General features: G+C 44.2%; 1 protein-coding gene across 1 annotated transcript in view; it reads right to left on the bottom strand.

Annotated features, from left to right (window-relative positions):
- The window catches only part of TBC1D4 (TBC1 domain family member 4), a 50,040-nt gene that overhangs the window by 20,111 nt on the left and 12,475 nt on the right, over positions 1-17,454 (bottom strand). Inside the window, exons 5-9 of the mRNA XM_056861888.1 lie at positions 17,320-17,411; positions 16,906-17,016; positions 13,978-14,100; positions 12,145-12,219; positions 9,664-9,890 (exon numbers count right to left, since the gene is read on the bottom strand). Of these exons, the coding sequence (XP_056717866.1) occupies positions 9,664-9,890; positions 12,145-12,219; positions 13,978-14,100; positions 16,906-17,016; positions 17,320-17,411 (628 nt within the window). The remainder of the gene's footprint in view (positions 1-9,663; positions 9,891-12,144; positions 12,220-13,977; positions 14,101-16,905; positions 17,017-17,319; positions 17,412-17,454) is intronic.

Below are 17,454 nucleotides of genomic sequence, written 5' to 3' on the forward strand. Positions count from 1 at the left end.
TAACCGGACTGTGACTGACCTCTTTTTCAGGTCAGCGCACCCTGTGTTGGCTCCTACGTAAGTCAGTCATCTTCCAATGACCACTTCAGTCACGTAACCCCAATGTTATCTTCTTGTGTGTGTGTGTGTAAAATGCCGTCAAGTCGCAGCCGACTTATGGCGGCTGTTTTTATCTCTACTGCAAATCCTCCAAAGAAAAGAACTCTCTTTTCTGTGACTGTGAACAACCAGGCTTTTGAATTCGGTAGGCAGGAACCAGCTGACCGGCAAGCTTACAAGCCAGTCTGATAGAGAACAAAACTCCAAAAGACCGTGCTCATCCTTAACATTGTCAGTCAACAACTGCTAAGAATTGTCCACAGACCTGCATTCAGAGTACGTTGCTATCATTTAACAAAAAAATCCTATTAAGGGGAGACTATAGAGGCGTAAGAAGGTCGTCATATACAATCTCTAGCTTTGTATAGTACAGTGCTCTTTTACATGCGCCACTGCAGTTTCACAGACCATTCAAATACAGATCTTGACTGAGGAAATTAAAGATTATTTTAGGTGACTTTATACCACCATGCATGCATTGTGAGACTGCAAAAGTGCTTGACCAACGGTGAAAACACACACACACACACACACACATGCTTTCTGCACACTTCTAAGTCGAGGAAAGGGCTGTCAAACCGGATAGCATGGCCTCACGCATCTCTCAGCCACATGCTAAAAGACATAAGGAAGGGGTGGGGAACGTCAGGCCCGGGGGCCGTATAAGGCCCGCGAAGTCATTTGGTCTGGCCCTTTGTGGGTCCTGGAAGATCTCAAGCTCAGAAGTATTTAAGACTGGCGATCTGCCCCCTCCCGCGGACAGGAATAGCCACTATTCAAGGCAGATGTGAGTTTGTTTTGCCAAGAAAAGGAACCTTTTCCCCCCTTGCAGAAGAGTTGTTAGCAACGTAGCTGATAGGACCGCCCAAGAAACTGTGTGAACCCTTTCCCACCCAGGCCATGGAGAACGTATTCCCTCTGTACTACAAGAGGGCAGTGGCGAATGGCCCTCGAATAATGTTACAAATATCCAAATGGCCCTTGGCGGAAAAAAGGTTCCCCACCCCTGATATAAGGGGTCTACAAATCTTAGAAAATGGATAGCCCATCTGTATTTTTGTACTGATGTCCTCAGTGAGGGAAGGGTTTGGGGCCAAATATAACTGTACTTATGGGGCAACACCACAATATGCACCTTATGGTTTTTGGAAATATGAATATCCAGGCTGGCCAAAGGGAGCCATCAACATGGATTTACCAACCACCCTCTTCAACAAGCTTCACTGATACCAGGGTGGACAATGGGAAGATTCTGTTTAAAGCATTTTAAAAATATATCATGCCAATGTTAGTCACTGTCATACAAACCTTTACACAGCACACGTTACAGAGAAGGTAATTAGTAGTGAAATCCTCACAAAAATTATCAACATTGCCAGTTCTTACAGCCCACCATTCAGTCTTTGGAACAAAACTCCCTGAACAACTTTGCTTAAATTTCATTAATTTAACAAGAACGTGAACCTTGTTTGAGGAGCTGATGCCCTCCGAGTTGCAGCGAGTGGAAGACTGTAAATACGGAGAATTTTCACTTGCCGAGTCCTCCATAATAACTCTCAATAACCCTTAGAACAACTATGTGGGGGTAAATCGACATTATTTCCATTTTATATAGGGGAAACAGACACATCTTACTTGCCCAAACGCCAGGAAAGTGAACAAGGACTTCCCAATCCTGGCATTAAAGCACACTGGATACATGTATAGAGTTCTTCAAGATCTTATTGATGATGTGTTTTTTGGGGGGGAAATCCCATGTTTAAGAGGATAAAATAATGAAATCCTCATTAATTTGATTTGGCAATGCTGATTTTTGGGAGGGGTGAATTAGAACAATAAAAAACAGTGCAATAATTAAGCAAGGGCTCTCTGAGCCGTAACTCTCAACAAGCATTTTCGCACAATGCTTTGCCCAGAGATCCTCAAATATTTCGCTTAGCAGTGACTCCTATTGCAAGCCGGCCGTGTGGGAAGCGCAGCAAGGAAGAGCAGGCAGATAACCAGAGCTCTCACCTCTTGGGAAGTTCATTTTCAGATTGCAGAGGTGGCTTTCCTGAGCTCTGGTAAAAGGTTTTCAAGAAAGACGGGGCAGAGAAGGAAGAAGGGAGACTGGACGGCGCAGATGATTCACTCTCACTGCGAGCGCGTCGGGCAATGGTCGGCCTGACAGCAGGCGATAAAAGAAAGCGCAGCAAGTAAGTGCTTAATACAATATTTTTGCCCCCCCCCCAGAGTTCCTAGAAGGTTAACCATACTCACCATGTTACAGCTTAGTCCTGGCCTGAATTGTAATAGGTGCTAATCACCCAAACCGTGTGCAAGAAGGTTAATAACACATTATGAGATTTGGCAAAAACAACAGGCATTCACGTGAGAGCATCCAAACATACTTAATGTGCATAATTTCATTACTCTTAAACAGTTTCAGTGCAAAAAGAGCGCCTATGAGCATTTAGGCATAACTGATTATCACTTTCAGTGTATCTTCAAAGCGGCCGTTAAATAATAAACTACGGACAGAGGACTTATCTTTGCCAGGAAAGGACTTATCTTTGCCAGGAAAGTCTGAAATCAATGGAGCAATAAAACAAGATCTTATATAAGAATATAAATCGCAATAAATGGGTAAGCGGACTCTCTGTTCAATGTGGAGGTAACGTACACCCCCTCCCTGCACTATTCAAGACCCCTAAAATGTTACGTTTTCATTATTTTGACAAAGATGCAAGCTATTTCACTTGGAGGCAAGCTGTAATACCTGTATTCTAGTAACCAAATTAGGAAGAGCTAAACCCAAGACTGCTGCTGAAAACAGCAGCCATGTGTCTAACCCACACGGCTCAATCTGAACTTATCCACATCATGACATCACAATGCTGAGCGCTATTAAATGTCACAGAGAGGAACCAGCTGCCTTTACACACACAAAAATTGCAGAAACAAATTCAGTTTTAAGTTGTTTCTGCATTCGAGGGTTCTGGTCTATGAATGCAAGCTTGCCAAATAAAATGCTCCACATGAACACATGAAGCTGCCTTCTACTGAATCAGACCCTCGGTCCATCAAAGTCAGTATAGTCTACTCAGACCGGCAGAGGCTCTCCAGGGTCTCGGGTAGAGGTCTTTCACATCACCTACTTGCCTGGTCCCTTTAACTGGAGATGCCGGTGATCGAACCTGGGACCTTCTGCATGCCAAGCAGAGGCTCTACCACTGAGCCAGAGCCCCTCGCCTCCAGTGTTGGGCATTCTATTTTACTTAATTCACTAACGTTAAAAACTAGACTACTTGTATTTATATATTTGCCATTTTACATTGATTTTTAATGGCCCCTTTCTCCAGCAATGCATCCTTAAGCCCCTCTTGACTGTAGTTCTTGTAGTGGTCCAGTTTCCAAGAAGACAAAATAGAGCCCTTTACCAGATCCCTCCACCCCCACCCAGTGTTAACAGAGAAAAGAAACTGCACCTCCCACTTCAAATGTTACAGAATGGGGAAGGGAGATGGTCAATATAAATGTTACAAAGGTCTAGTTCCAGAAGGAAGCTGTAATAAGTTTGTGTGTGTAAAGTGCCGTCAAGTGACAGCTGACTTATGGTAGCCCCATGGGCTTTTCAAGGCAAGAAATATTCAGAGATGGTTGGCCATTGCTTGCCTCGGCATGGGCTGAGAGAGTTCTCAGAGAACTGTGACTGGCCCAAGCCACCCAGCAGGCTTCATGGGGAAGAGTGGGGAATCGAACCCGGTTCTCCAGATTAGAGTCTGCCGTTCCTAACTGTTACGCCAAGCACAGGGGGTCTCCTTTATTTGGGGAAATTAGCTGGAGACTAAATAGAGCATGCAAGAGACTGGAGTGGGGATCTTTCTAAACCAATTCTGCCCCTAGGTGAGCGAGCCAAAATGGAGAGCAACCCAATAACAAGGAGGCCTTTATGAATTTTAAGGGTTTTATTAAAAGTAATCAAATAGGGTAACAACACACACACACAAACAAACAGTTAATTCCCATCACACAGAGAGCTAAGAAAGTAAAGGTTTTGAGATTCCCAAGCGGTTCATAGTCACCTTTCCTGCAGAAGGAGGTTCCAGAATTGCAGCTGCACGAGGGGAGGGGAAAAAGGACTACATGCCAGGTGTAGGACTCACATCTTGTGTTCTGGATCCAAAAGGAGAAGAAGCCACTGACATGTGCCAGGTCTCTCTGTTTTATAGTCAAATTCTGCCCTTGGGGCAGACTGATTTACAGGGAATGTGAGCAGTGGGGCACAAAGGTAAGATTGCTTCAGGATTATTGATGACTGTCAATCACTCAGTGATTGCGTTATTGACAGCTGGTAGGAACTGGGAGCAGAGAGGGGAAGGAGAAGATGGGATTAGCTTGCCCTGAGAAGGAATGTAAGGTGTGTAAGGGGAAAATGCTATTGTTCTGAGTCTGAAGTCGTCAGGCAGATCTTGATATGCTGGCCATTTCTTTGGTTATGCAAAAGGTGACCAGGAAAGCAGCTGTTCCAGGGGCGAGTCTCTGGCAGAGAGGCTCAGGAGCACATTTTGGAGTTCTCTGTTCTGCTCTGCATTCAGATTAAAGATGGAGTTCAGGTCCCCTTCCCTTTCCGGGTCCAGGTGCTGTGTGCCATTTGCAGGTCCCTGCTGGCTCCGTACAGCGACGTCCGGTGGGGTGCCTGGGATGCGCCTGTGTCTTGGAGTGTGGTGCTGTCTCTCTCTGTGCCTCCCCTGCCATTCAGCAACAGTCCCAATGTACAGACACGAGAGTCCAAGAGTGTCCATATTACAAGGGGTATAGAAGGGTATAGTTACACTAACCACCACACCATGCTGGCTCCCTGTAATAAATACTGAAGCCAAAGAGTATGCCTAAATTTCCAGGGACATAACGTTTTAGTAAGACCTTAACAAATAGAACCTAGCTATCCCAAAACAGAATGTTGACACATTTCTACTGGAGGAAAGTGTTAGATTGAATTTTTAAATCTCATGTAAGTCTTTTTTTTGGAGCATTAATAACATTTGGGGCATTAATACTCACATGAACACATGAAGCTGCCTTATACTGAATCAGACCCTTGGTCCATCAAAGTCAGTATTGTCTACTCAGACCGGCAGCGGCTCTCCAGGGTCTCAGGCAGAGAGGTCTTTCACATCACCTACTTGCCTAGTCTCTTTTAACTGAAGATGCCAGGGATTTTCTTGGCTGCTGAGGCAAAGAGTGACAGTCTATAGGAGACAACTAGATGGGCATCTGAGAGGAGAAAGAGCAGCTTCTCTGAATCTGAAAAAAAATATGTAGCCCCTTTTTTTAGAAATGCTGTGAGAAAGAGGCTCTGTATAAAGAGGACAGAAATAAATGTAAAGCATTAGGTCCTCTGGAACTGCGGCTCCATGAATACATAGACAAGAGTCCCATGGTGTTTAGGAGTCACGTCCAGCTAACAAAGTTGGCACAGTTTGAAAATGGAGTGAGGTAAAAGCTCAAATAATTCACTGATTGCTGCAGAGCAGATTCATGGAAGATTCATGGAAGATAGGTCCATCGGTGGCTACTTGGCTACTAGTCATGATGACTAAAGGAAAAGCTCCACGTTCGCTGAAAGAAAACACCAGTGATGGGAAGGAACTTGCGTTTTGGTCCTCCGTAGTAACTGTCTGGCCATGTGTGAGACAAGATGCTTGACTGGGCTGGTCTAATCCAGCAGAGTTCTTCTGGTGTACAACAGAGCTGTAGTAACCTCCTCAACGTGGAAATGAATTATACTTGAAAGACAATGAAGGTGAAAGTCTTCAGCTCCTTGCTTCTCTATCCTGGTATTGTGTGCTGTGTTCTTTAATACAATCCTAGCTGAAGGGGACGGGCACTAGTTGGGCAACAGAGATGTGCTAGCTGGACGGATCAATACGCAACTTGGCAGCAACGAGGGGTAGCCCCCCGAACTCCTGGAGTTACCACCAGTTGGACACTGGGCTGTGTACATTTTGTTTTTAATAAACTGTCATGTTCCTCTATTGAAATGACTAGCCAAACCATTAATAGGTTAAACAGTAAAACCACACACTTCTCCTTCTCTGTTCTGAGGTGGCGGGAATTAGTAATTACAGAAGAAGAGTATGACAGCTTGGGGGTATTTTATTAAACAGAGCTGATAAGCTGCCACATCAACATCTTGCAGATAACTGACCACTTATAGATCTTCATACCCCCTCTGAAGGGAGTTGGAAGTCAGTCAAGTCTGCAGTAAGGAATCAGCTGAACAGCCCTTCCTCCTTGAGGGATTCTGTAAAACATGATGCTTTTAAAGAGGTTCTACTTCAGGAATGTCAAACATATGGCCCACAGACAAGATCCGGCCCCTTGAGAGGTCTTATGCAGCCCGCGAGCCAGACGAGGCAGCCACTCCCCTCCAGACCCAATCTGGGCTGGCGAACCCGCTTCAGGCTCGCTGGCCGAGGCAGCCACCACCACCACCCCGCTCCCGATCTGGGCTGGTGAGGCATGGCCCAGCCGACCCAAGTGACATTTATATCATATCCAGCCCTTGTAACAAATGAGTTTGACACCCCGATCTACTTGCTTCTTTTGGAGTGTTGCCCATTCATGCTTACGAGGTTACAGTCATTCGTTCATGCCTTAGCTGACATTTAAGGTCAATCACCCTGGAGCAAATATGCTGAGTATGCTTGTGTACAAGAATCAATGCCAGTTCTTCGGAATACCACCACAACGCGGTTTGCCTGCTTATACTTATTATTTGACAACTCCTCGTCTTTCTAGAGCTTTCTGTTTAACTAGGCTGAATGCTAACCCCTCTATGGTTATGCAGGGCAGGAGTTTGAACATACCATGCCCAGACAGGACCTGTCCTTGCTCTTCAGGCTCTATCGATTCATTAGCTCATGCCCTCTTGGAATGCCACTTCTATGAGGAACTCCGACCACGTTATATCTCTCCCCTTTTAACATATAAATCTAATGCCTCTATGTCTGACATAATGCCTTTTTTACTAAGTGACAGGGATCCCAAGGCTACATTGTCAGTGGCAAGATTTGTTTCAGTCCTTATATCCCTCAAACATTAGATATATGCTGCTCAAGATCAATGGATCAAGGAGCTTCTAAGGGATAAAGGAAAGGAATGCCTTTTGAGAATGAAGTTTTGAAGAACTACCTTGAAGGTTTACGGCCTTTAACACTACCAGCACAGAAAGGGAATGCTAGCTTAACTCCTTTCGGACACAAGTATTTAAGGAAGCAGGTTACAACTTTTCAATCTCCTTTTGAAGTTTCTAGGATGGACTTTGATGCAACTACTGTATGTAAGGAGAAGAGTAACTGACTAAGTGTCAATAAGCGGAAATATGACAGTAATGCTGATTCTATGACCTTAGGCAGCTCATCTTGGCCATCTTCTGGGCATGGAGTAGGGGTCACTGGGGGTGTGAGGGGGAGGTAATTGTGAATTTCCAGCATTGTGCAGGGGGTTGGCCTAGATGACCCTGGTGGTCCCTTCCAACTCTATGATTCTAGCTCGTTAAAAACAAAATGTAGACGGCCAAGCTTCCAATGGATACTAACTTCAAAAGCCCTCCTTGCAGCCAGCTTGCACACCCATCCTTTCAATCGGCACTAACATCTCTGCTCCCCACAGAGATCCCTTTAGCTGAAGAAGTGAGCTGTGACTCACGAAAGCTCATACCCCGTCAGAAACTGTGTCAGTCTTTAAGGTGCTACGGGACTCTTGCTCTTTTCTACTCTTTAGCTATGGCTATACTGGAGATATTTCAACGTAGCTCATTCTAACCAGCTCCCGTTATTCGGCTAAGTAACTTAGGATATTACTCCCTACGTGGCAGGTATTTAAGAAGACTGTGCTGGGAATGTTTGGAATCTTAGCGTTCACACTGTAATATTTCTTCAGTAGGTCTGAGGTTTATACCTTGATAAAGTGCATGCAACAGCATGGTGGATTATTGCACCCAGAATTTGTTATCGCCACCTTTATAGCATGCCAAAGGAGATTCCCTGCCTCTCTCCCATCATACAAAGCATAGCTGCAGACACACATACAATACAAGGAAGAAGATTCTGGACTTTCAAAAAGAAGAAGAGTTGGTTTTTATAGGCTGACTTTCATGAAGTGGTTGCTGGATACCCAATGGCTGTTAAATCTAGGGAAAAGGATATATGCCGAATTTCTCTACCGCTTAAGGGAGAATCAAACCGGCTTATAATCATCTTCCCTTCCCCTTCCCACAACAGACACCCTGTGAGGTAGGTGGGGGCTGAGAGAGCTGTGACTAGCCCAAGGTCACCCAGCTGGCCTTATGTGTAGGAGTAGGGGAGAATTCAAGAGCAAGAAGCATTGTTTTGTAATGTGACTCTCCCTATCTGTAGAGCCTGATAATTGATAATTGGTTTAAAAGACTGCAATTCAACCTACTGCGGAGAAGGAACAAGTGTATGTTCATTATAAAATTACTGAGCCATAGAAAGGAAAATGAATCACTATTGCAAAACATGCAGAACCAGATTCAAGGCCACACTAACATATAATTTAAGACGGCACTCGTACAACTCTAAATGGAAACCAGTTATCTCACCCTGTATATAAAGCATTAAATCTCTCTCTTTAAATTCTTAAATATTATGAGATTTTGTCAATGAGCAATAAAGGTTAATTGAATTAAAGAGGTAAGAACCCAGAATTCCAGAGGCCCATTTTCCCCCTCCCATTCATTTCAACCCAGCTTGCCCAGAAAAACCTTCCAGGAGGCAAAACCAATTCTTTATGTCCTAACAACACCCTATAGGCTAGAACTGCTTTCAAATTTATGTGCAGCCTATTATATATTTATATAAATATATATCTCACACCCTGGGGATTTTTGTTCTCAGTTACCATGGTTGGGCAATCTCTGGGCAAGCTCTCTTTCATCAAGGTAAACGCAGTCCCCTGTGCAAGCACCGGGTCATTACTGACCCATGGGGTCACCTCGCATCATGACATTTACTTGACAGATTATGTTTACAGGGTGGTTTGCCACTGCCTTCCCCAGTCGCCTACACTTTACCCCCAGCAAGCTGGGTACTCACTTTACCAACCTCGGAAGGATGGAAGGCTGAGTCGACCTTGAGCCGGCTACCTGAAACCAACTTCCATTGGGATCGAACTCAGGTTGTGAGCAGAGCTTGGACTGCAGTCCTGCAGCTTACCACTCTGCGCCATGGGGCTCCTCTCTCTTTCATAGTAGCTAAAAAACAAACAAACACTGACCAGAGGTCTACATATATGAGTGCACAATGCCCTAAGGCATTGTACTTAGGAGGAATTCCCAACCGAATTCAGAAAGACTTCCTCTTGAGTAAATTACACTGTGATGCTATTCTGTCTAATTTGGCAGTCTACTAATATTTGCTAATTATTCTGATAAGACTCTTGCTTTTCAGTCTCATGTTATCTCCAAGGAAGAGCTGAAAAGGGGGGGGGCACACCCCAAGGTGACCTAGTTGTATGCCAGGGAAGTGATTTAGCTCAGGTGTCTCTGGTCAGACTCACCTGCTCTGTTCCACAGAGTTCTGTCTCAGGAGAGGAGACTTGACGCTTTGGGATCTCCCGTCTTGGAAAGAGATCTTTTTCTTCGCGCTGGACGGCGGGTGGCTGAACGTGTGCGCGCGCCTTCGAAACTGAGGCGAATCAAAATCCTCTTCGGGAAAAGGCTGCCAAACCGAGGATATCGGCGAACCCGGGGGAGTTGGGGGAGGAGATTCCCCGGAGGAGCAGTCCTAAAAGAAGTCAGACAGGAGTGAGGTTCTCTTCTTTGCCTCCCAGAACACAGCACAGTGATATCTGCAGCTAAACAAAACAAAGACGAAGCCTTTTTTCCCCCCCCTCCTTAGCAAAGGAGATACAATTGTTTGACATTGACTGAGTCAAAGCCCTGAAAATGCCATCTCCTCGGATAGAAAATATTGCAAAAAGACCTGCAGCAACATTCAAAACATCCTAGAACTACTGGACGCTGTATCTAGACTGTTGCATGCCTTTAGAGACTGTTGCATGCCTTTAGAGAAAGGGAGGAAAAGAGGGAAATCAAGCTAAGGGCCCAGCCGCCAATAAAATTGGTTTCTTTACTCATTTCCTCGACATATCAGGCACAGATTTCCTGCGCTGTCAAAGCAGTATCCTGGAAAAGGAATCTATTATTAAACGAAGACATTAACAGTAACAGCAGAGGGATAATTGCAAATAACATCTGAATCTCAAGGGGGGGAGAGTATTCCAGAGTATGCAGCAGTTATTTAAAAACAAGAAACAAAGAGAAAGCGGGCAGCAAACTTCTTTCCCGTACAACACAGACAAGCAAACAATAACGGGCAATCAATTAAAATGTTATTCCTTAAATAATAAGCACTTGGCTCATATATTCATTTTCCTACTACTTTTGTTCTGAGGGGAAGTCACTTTACACCAACAAACCACGAAAGTTGTCCAGTTTCTTTCTCTCAGAGACACTCTCTTAGAAAACTCCGGGAAAACAAGAAGACAGCCAAAAATTGTCCTGTGTCCTATGATAACAAAAGCATATAGTGTGTGTGTGTATAAATAACAGAACTAAGAAAATAAGGAATAAAAGCAGTCTTGCAGACAAGTCTACAAAACAATTGTGTGTGTGTGTGTTAAGTGCCATCAAGTCGCTTCCGACTTATGGTGGCCCTTTGAATTAATGACCTCCAAAACATCCTATCCTTAACAGCTTTGCTCAGGTCTTGCAGACTGAGGGCCGTGGCTTCCTTGACTGAGTCAATCTATCTCATGTTGGGTCTTCCTCTTTTCCTGCTGCCTTCAACTTTTCCTGGCATTATTGTCTTTTCCAGTGAGTCTTGTCTGTTACTCATTGACAAAAAAAGTGTTCCTTGGCTCACTTGCCTACGTCAGCCATTTCTGGCAACTTGGTGGCTTGAAAAGAACGGGAGACAAGCTTTCTTCCAGTTCACATAACCTTGCTTGTCTGGGTTGTCTAGAAATTATTCTTGCATGCCACAGGTTACCAGGCAACAGAAGAGAACAGAGGAGAAGGTTCTGGGCTCCAGCCAACCTAGGGGCCCGTGAAGCCAGGCAGACACATGATGCAAATGGCTCTCATATGATATCGGTGTGTGTGTGTGTGTGTGTGCGAGTGAAGGGCCCCAAGGAAACTTCTGTTTGGGGTGGGAGGTCCACGCTGGCCCTCAGCAGCCCCGCCAGGCAGATGGCTCTTTCTAAGCACAGATAGAAGTTATTCTTAATAGCATTTCATATAAAAAGAGTCAATATAGCATTATAGCAGACAGTGTACTAGCTATTTTTTTAAAGTATTAGCAGAACAAGAGAGTAGAAATTAGCATAAGAGCTTGCCTTGCACTGTTTGCTCCTTAAAATTAGGTTTGAGTCCAGCAGCACCTTAGAGACTAACGAGATTTTTTGGAGAATGATCTTTCGCAAGTCAAAGATCCCTTTGTATCTGAAGAAAGGAACTTTGGCTCTTGAACACTCACCCTCTGAAAATCTTAGAATCATAGAGTTAGGAGGGACCACCAGGGTCATCTAGTCCAACCCCCTGCACAATGCAGGAAATTCACAACTACCTCCCACCCCACCCCCAGTGACCCCTACTCCATGCCCAGAAGATGGCCAAGGTGCCCACCCTTTCATGATCTGCTTAAGGTCATAGAATCAGCATTGCTGACAGATGGCCATCTAACCTCTTCTTAAAAACCTCCAGGGAAGGAGAGCCCACCACCTCCCGAGGAAGCCTGTTCCACTGAGGAACCGCTCTAACTGCTAGAAAATTATTCTTATTGTCTAGATGGAAACTCTTTTGATTTAATTTCAACCCATTGGTTCTGGTCTGACCTTCTGGAACAACAGAAAACAACTCGGCATCCTCCTCTATATGACAGTCGGTCTCCAGGGTGCTACTGGACTCGATTCTAGCTTTTCTACTGCAGACCGACACGGCTGCCCTCTGAAATTATCGTCTTAAAACTAGGTACTTACTCTGTCAGAGGAGAGGTTGTTGCATCTTTCAAAACTGTCCACGCTCCCCAAACGGCCACGCATTCTGTTCGCTCCCTACAAAACATCAGAAAAGAGGGGTGGTGGAAATAAGCCCTTTGTTTATGCCCCATTTTCTATTGCTCGAAATAAGTATGTAGAAACCCCGTTTAAGTTATCAGGAAGCAAAGCCATGGCTGCATTCGCACACGGTTGGATATTGAGGCATCACTGCACTATAAGAATCCTTTGCAACTGGATCATTTTGTGTGTGTGTGATTGTGGGTGGAGAGGAGTGATTCCCTGCACTACATATCTCATGGGGAACAAAACACCTTATAAAACTAGAATTTAGTACTTTTCTTTGCTGATTTTTGCAACACCTGGCTACAGGTCTGGCGTATTTTTTAAACTTTTTCAATACTAAACACGTTAACACCTGGATGCTGAATGCATACCCCTACACTTCAGGGTGAAGGCACAGAACAGCCCCTGATTTTAAAAAAAATTCCCATCAGAGCATTTTCCAGATTATTTTCCATGCACACTTTGCTTGAAAAAAATGCAACTTCTTGGCTTTCTTTTTTACAAATTCCTGCAGCGTTCACGGCATTCTGTTAAAGATACAGAATTTATCTACAGCGCTCCAGGGCACACATCCATAACGTTTGATGGCAGATATATACAACCTTAGTGCATATAACTTGTAACCTTAGGTGAACATCATGTCACAAAAAATGAGATGATTTACAATGCAGAAAAAGAATATCATGACTAAAAGAATAAATATTTGGAGTATTTTGTATTTTCACATAATTGAGGAACAAAGGAACCCAATTCTTATTTTTAAAAAAAGACAGAGGTAGGCCTTTCAAGCTAATTAAGTATTAATTCATTCTACATGTACTTTCTTCACTGTCATTTTTCAATCTGATTCTGAAATATAAGTATTTATCGGTGCACCAAACAACAATCTGTGCACCAAACAACAATCTGTTCTAAACAAAAGATTCAGAATTTTACTTCAGGCATTAATCGATGCTTCCTTTTAGACGGTCAAAAATGTGCTTACCATTCATATTACATTTTTCAGATACCAAGAATTTTAGCTAGGCATGCGCCGACAGCAAGAGACAGATACTGCATTTATGAGATCTGGGGTTGAATACAGGTTATATTTATTCAACTAAAGAACAGTCTCCACTCCCTAACAAAAACTGCACTTGATCTATTCGCTTTCTATAAAGCAGGGCTGGATATGACATGTCATTTGATGGGGGCCGATCGAGCCCAGACCAAGAGGGCAGTGTGGGGGTGGCTCGGCTGGCTCGCCAGCTGGATAAGAGCTCTCAATGGACTGGATCCGGCCCCACAGGCCTTATGTTTGACACCCCTGCGGTAAAGGCTCAGAACTGTTAAACGCACACAGCTACGGGAATCTTGGTTTTGCTTCTCTGTTTTGCAAATGAAATAGTTTAAAACTGGTAGCAGGAGTTTCCCTCACTATTCTTTTCTTGCCAGGGGAGACAAAAAGCCATGAGGATCGGGGGACTGCCGTGGGGGTGGGGGGTAAATAAAATGTACAAACCACATTGTTTTGACAACACAAATTAGTCCTAATTCTAGCAGTAGGTGTGGCATACAAGGCAATTTTGAGAATAATTAGCGCACTCTATCGTTCCATTGCAATTTCAGTTTTGTGTGATGGATTTAGGAAGGCCCTAAATAGATGCCAGCTCCTCCTATTTAACCCGCAAGGAAGAAGCTAATGAAAGATCTAATAGGAGATGACAATATTATTGTCAATTATATCCTGTTGAAGCTCACTAATCTTACCCTTGAGAAAATGTTTTCCAGAGAACTAGTCAAAGATTTCTTGGCCTTGTTTTTCAGAACATCCAGTTTGAACCTGCCGCCGCTCGCCGCGATTTCGGTAACTGAGTTGTTGCAGGTATTCTGCTAAAACAAATGCGAGAACACATGCTCGTTTTGGTCAATATAGCCGCCTGAAGACATCTAACACTGAACATAACTCACATTCATATTAGCAACAAATAGAGTTGCCAACCTGCACGTACTAGCTGGAGATCTCCTGCTATTACAACTGATCTCCCACCAATAGAAATCAGTTCACCTGGAGAAAATGGCTGCTTTGGCAACTGGACTCTATGGCATTGAAGTCCCTCCCCTCCCCAAACCCCGCCCTCCTCAGGCTCTGCCCCAAAAATCTCCAGGTATTTCCCAACCTGGAGCTGGCAACCCTAGCAAAAAAGCAGGTAAGTGGGGTATGTTTCTTGGTCTCCTTTTTTTGAAAAATGTCACGCCTACATTTTTGCTAGGCTAGTTTCCTTGGAATTATCCAGCCAACCCTAAATTGTATAGGGGAAAAAATAAGCCCTTGTTTTTAATATAGTTTACGGAGAACTATTACAGTGTAGCAGCTAAGAGACTGATCTGTAGTGAGACATTCATGATTCAAAGTTTGGACTCACAGGCTGCTATTCTGTCAAAATTGGTAGTAGGACTGGCAGGACCAGATCTGGAGAAATTTTTCACATTTCAGATTCCAAGCAAACATATAACTAAACACCCACGAAGCTGCCTCATATCGAATCAGACCATCGGTCCATCAAGGTCAGTACTGGCTACTCAGACTGGCCACAGGTCTCCAGGGTCTTGGACAAAGGGTTTTCCCCATCACCTACTGCTTGGTCCTTTTAACTGGAAATAACAGGGATTGGACTTAGCACTTTCTGCATGCAAAGCAGAGGCTCATCCACTGAGCCACAGCCCTTCCCCAAAACATTTCAACAATGCAGGCTTCGACACCTTGTTTTTTGGGGTCTGCTGCATGATCCAATTCTCCCAGAAGTAGCTCCCTGGATGAAGACTATTATGTTCTCTGTGAATGCCTTGCAATTATGAAACTCAGTTCCAAGGGAAGTCCAGTTGTCCTCTTGATATAGAGGTGTTTGGCATAGGGAATATGTGTGAACTGCAAATCAAATTTGTTGTCGCTGCTTGTTTTTCGTTTTGAAATGTTTATATTTCACTGCATTTTATGGTGCAATTCTTTGGTTTCTTGGTTCTCTCTTAACAGGTGCCTCCAGCATCTTGCAATCAAAAGGTGGTTTATAAATATTGTGTGTGTAAAGTGCCTTCAAGTCGCAGCCGACTTATGGCGACCCCTTTTGGGGTTTTCATGGCAAGAGACTAACAGAGGTGGTTTGCCAGTGCCTTCCTCTGCACAGCAACCCTGGACTTCCTTGGTGGTCTCCCATCCAAATACTAACCAGGGCCGACCCTGCTTAGCTTCTGAGATCTGACGAGATCAGGCTAGCCTGGGCCATCCAGGTCAGGGCTTATAAATATTACCAGTTAAAATACTGAGAAAAACAAAACAACTACTAAATATTTTTGTAACTCATAGAAGATTTTTTCAGTAGACCAAAGCCCTGTCATTACATATAAAGAAATGGTGTTTATCCAGCCCACTAAGTATTAAATTAATTATTTTCCAAGGAGAACTAACAGAGCAATCCTAAATGTACTGATTTCAATATAAGGGGTCAACTCTGTTTAGGATTACACTGTAAATTGCAGAGGGAAGACCTCTACCTACAGGTAAGTGGTTTGTCACTCTAATCTGAACAACATTCTCTCAGAAGTCTGTCGAATCGTTTTCAAGGAAACTTGTAACGGTGGAAAGTGTCATCAAGTCACAGCCAATTTATGGTAACCCCATAGGATTGTGAAGGCAAGAGATGTTCACAGAATCATAGAGTTGGAAGGGGCCATAGAGGCCATCTAGTCCAACCCCCTGCTTAATGCAGGATCAGCCCAGAGCATCCCTTGACAAGTGTTTGTCCTGCCTCTGCTTAAAGACTGCCAGTGAGGGGGAGCTCACCGCCTCCCCAGGTAACTGATTCCACTGTCGTACAACTCTTATTGTAAAAAATGTTTCCTATATCCACCTGGTACCTTTCCACCCACAATTTAAACCCATTATTGCAAGCCCTGATCATCCTCGTCCCTCTCCTCTGTACCCGCTCCATTCTGTCCACATCCTTGCTGAAGTGAGGCCTCCAGAACTGCACACAACACTCCAGGTGCGGCCTGACCAATGCAGTGTACAGTGGAACTACGACCTCTTGCAATTTGGATGTTATGCCTCTGTTGATGCACCCCGAGATAGTCAGAAGCAGTTTGCCATTGCCTGCCTCTGCATAGCAACCCCCAAGTTTCCTGGTGGTCTCCCATCCAAGTACTGACCAGGGCCGACCCTGCTTAACTTCCAAGAGCCAACATGATGAAGCCATCCAGGTCAGGGCCAAGGAACCTTACATTCTGGCAAAAAGCAAGCTTAGGATCACAACGTGCTAGTGTTAAAGTAAAAGATTCCCCTTGGCCCCCCCCCACCACATAAGAACATAAGAAAAGCCCTTCTGGATCAGACCAAGGACCATCAAGTCCAGCAGTCTGTTCACACAGTGGCCAACCAGGTGCCTCTAGGAAGCCCACAAACAAGACAACTGCAGCAGCACCATCCTGTGTTCCACAGCACCTAATATATTCAGCATGCGAGAATAGGTATGCATCATGACTAGTATCCATTTTAACTAGTAGCCATGAATACCCCTCTCCTCCATGAACATCCCATATCACTCCAATCCCATGTCACTTCCAGCATTACTAAATAGCATTACTACACAATGTGTCTTTCTTCCAGCATTACTAAACAGTAGAAGAGAACACAGGTTTTACCACTGGTGCCTCGCCAATGTGCACGTGTGTCTTTTGTTTCGTTTCACACAACTGTCGCAGATGTAAGATCACAAGCTCGTTTTCTTCCTGGTCACTAATAGGTTTCATTTTCTGTCGAGACAGAAAGTAGTAAGATTTGTTTAGAAACTCTGACATCTACAATTCGGCTCGGTTAGATTTTTAAATGACAGTAGACTTCACACTCTTTTAGTGTCTCTAGGTTAGTTTATTGCAACGCTAGTTAAGAACCAACGTAGAAGGCAGCTATGAATGACTGTGTACCCAAATTATCTCTCATAGAATGGGGGCAGGGAGGTCGATAGGATGCTCTTGATTCTTGCAAGTCTTCGATCTAGTAACCTGATCCTGCATCTCTTTCCCAGACAAAGGACGCCAACCGATTCCATTTATTACCTGGACACGTTCAAAGATGTCAGCTTGCTCGTTGTCACTGAGGATGGACAAATGTCTCTGAATCACAAGCTTCGCTCTTGGTGGGTAAAGACCTTAAAGAAAGGAAGAGGAGAGCCTTTCAAACAGTCTGCTTTG

This window comes from Euleptes europaea, chromosome 16 (genome assembly GCF_029931775.1).
Source record: "Euleptes europaea isolate rEulEur1 chromosome 16, rEulEur1.hap1, whole genome shotgun sequence".
NCBI classification, from domain to species: domain Eukaryota; kingdom Metazoa; phylum Chordata; class Lepidosauria; order Squamata; family Sphaerodactylidae; genus Euleptes; species Euleptes europaea.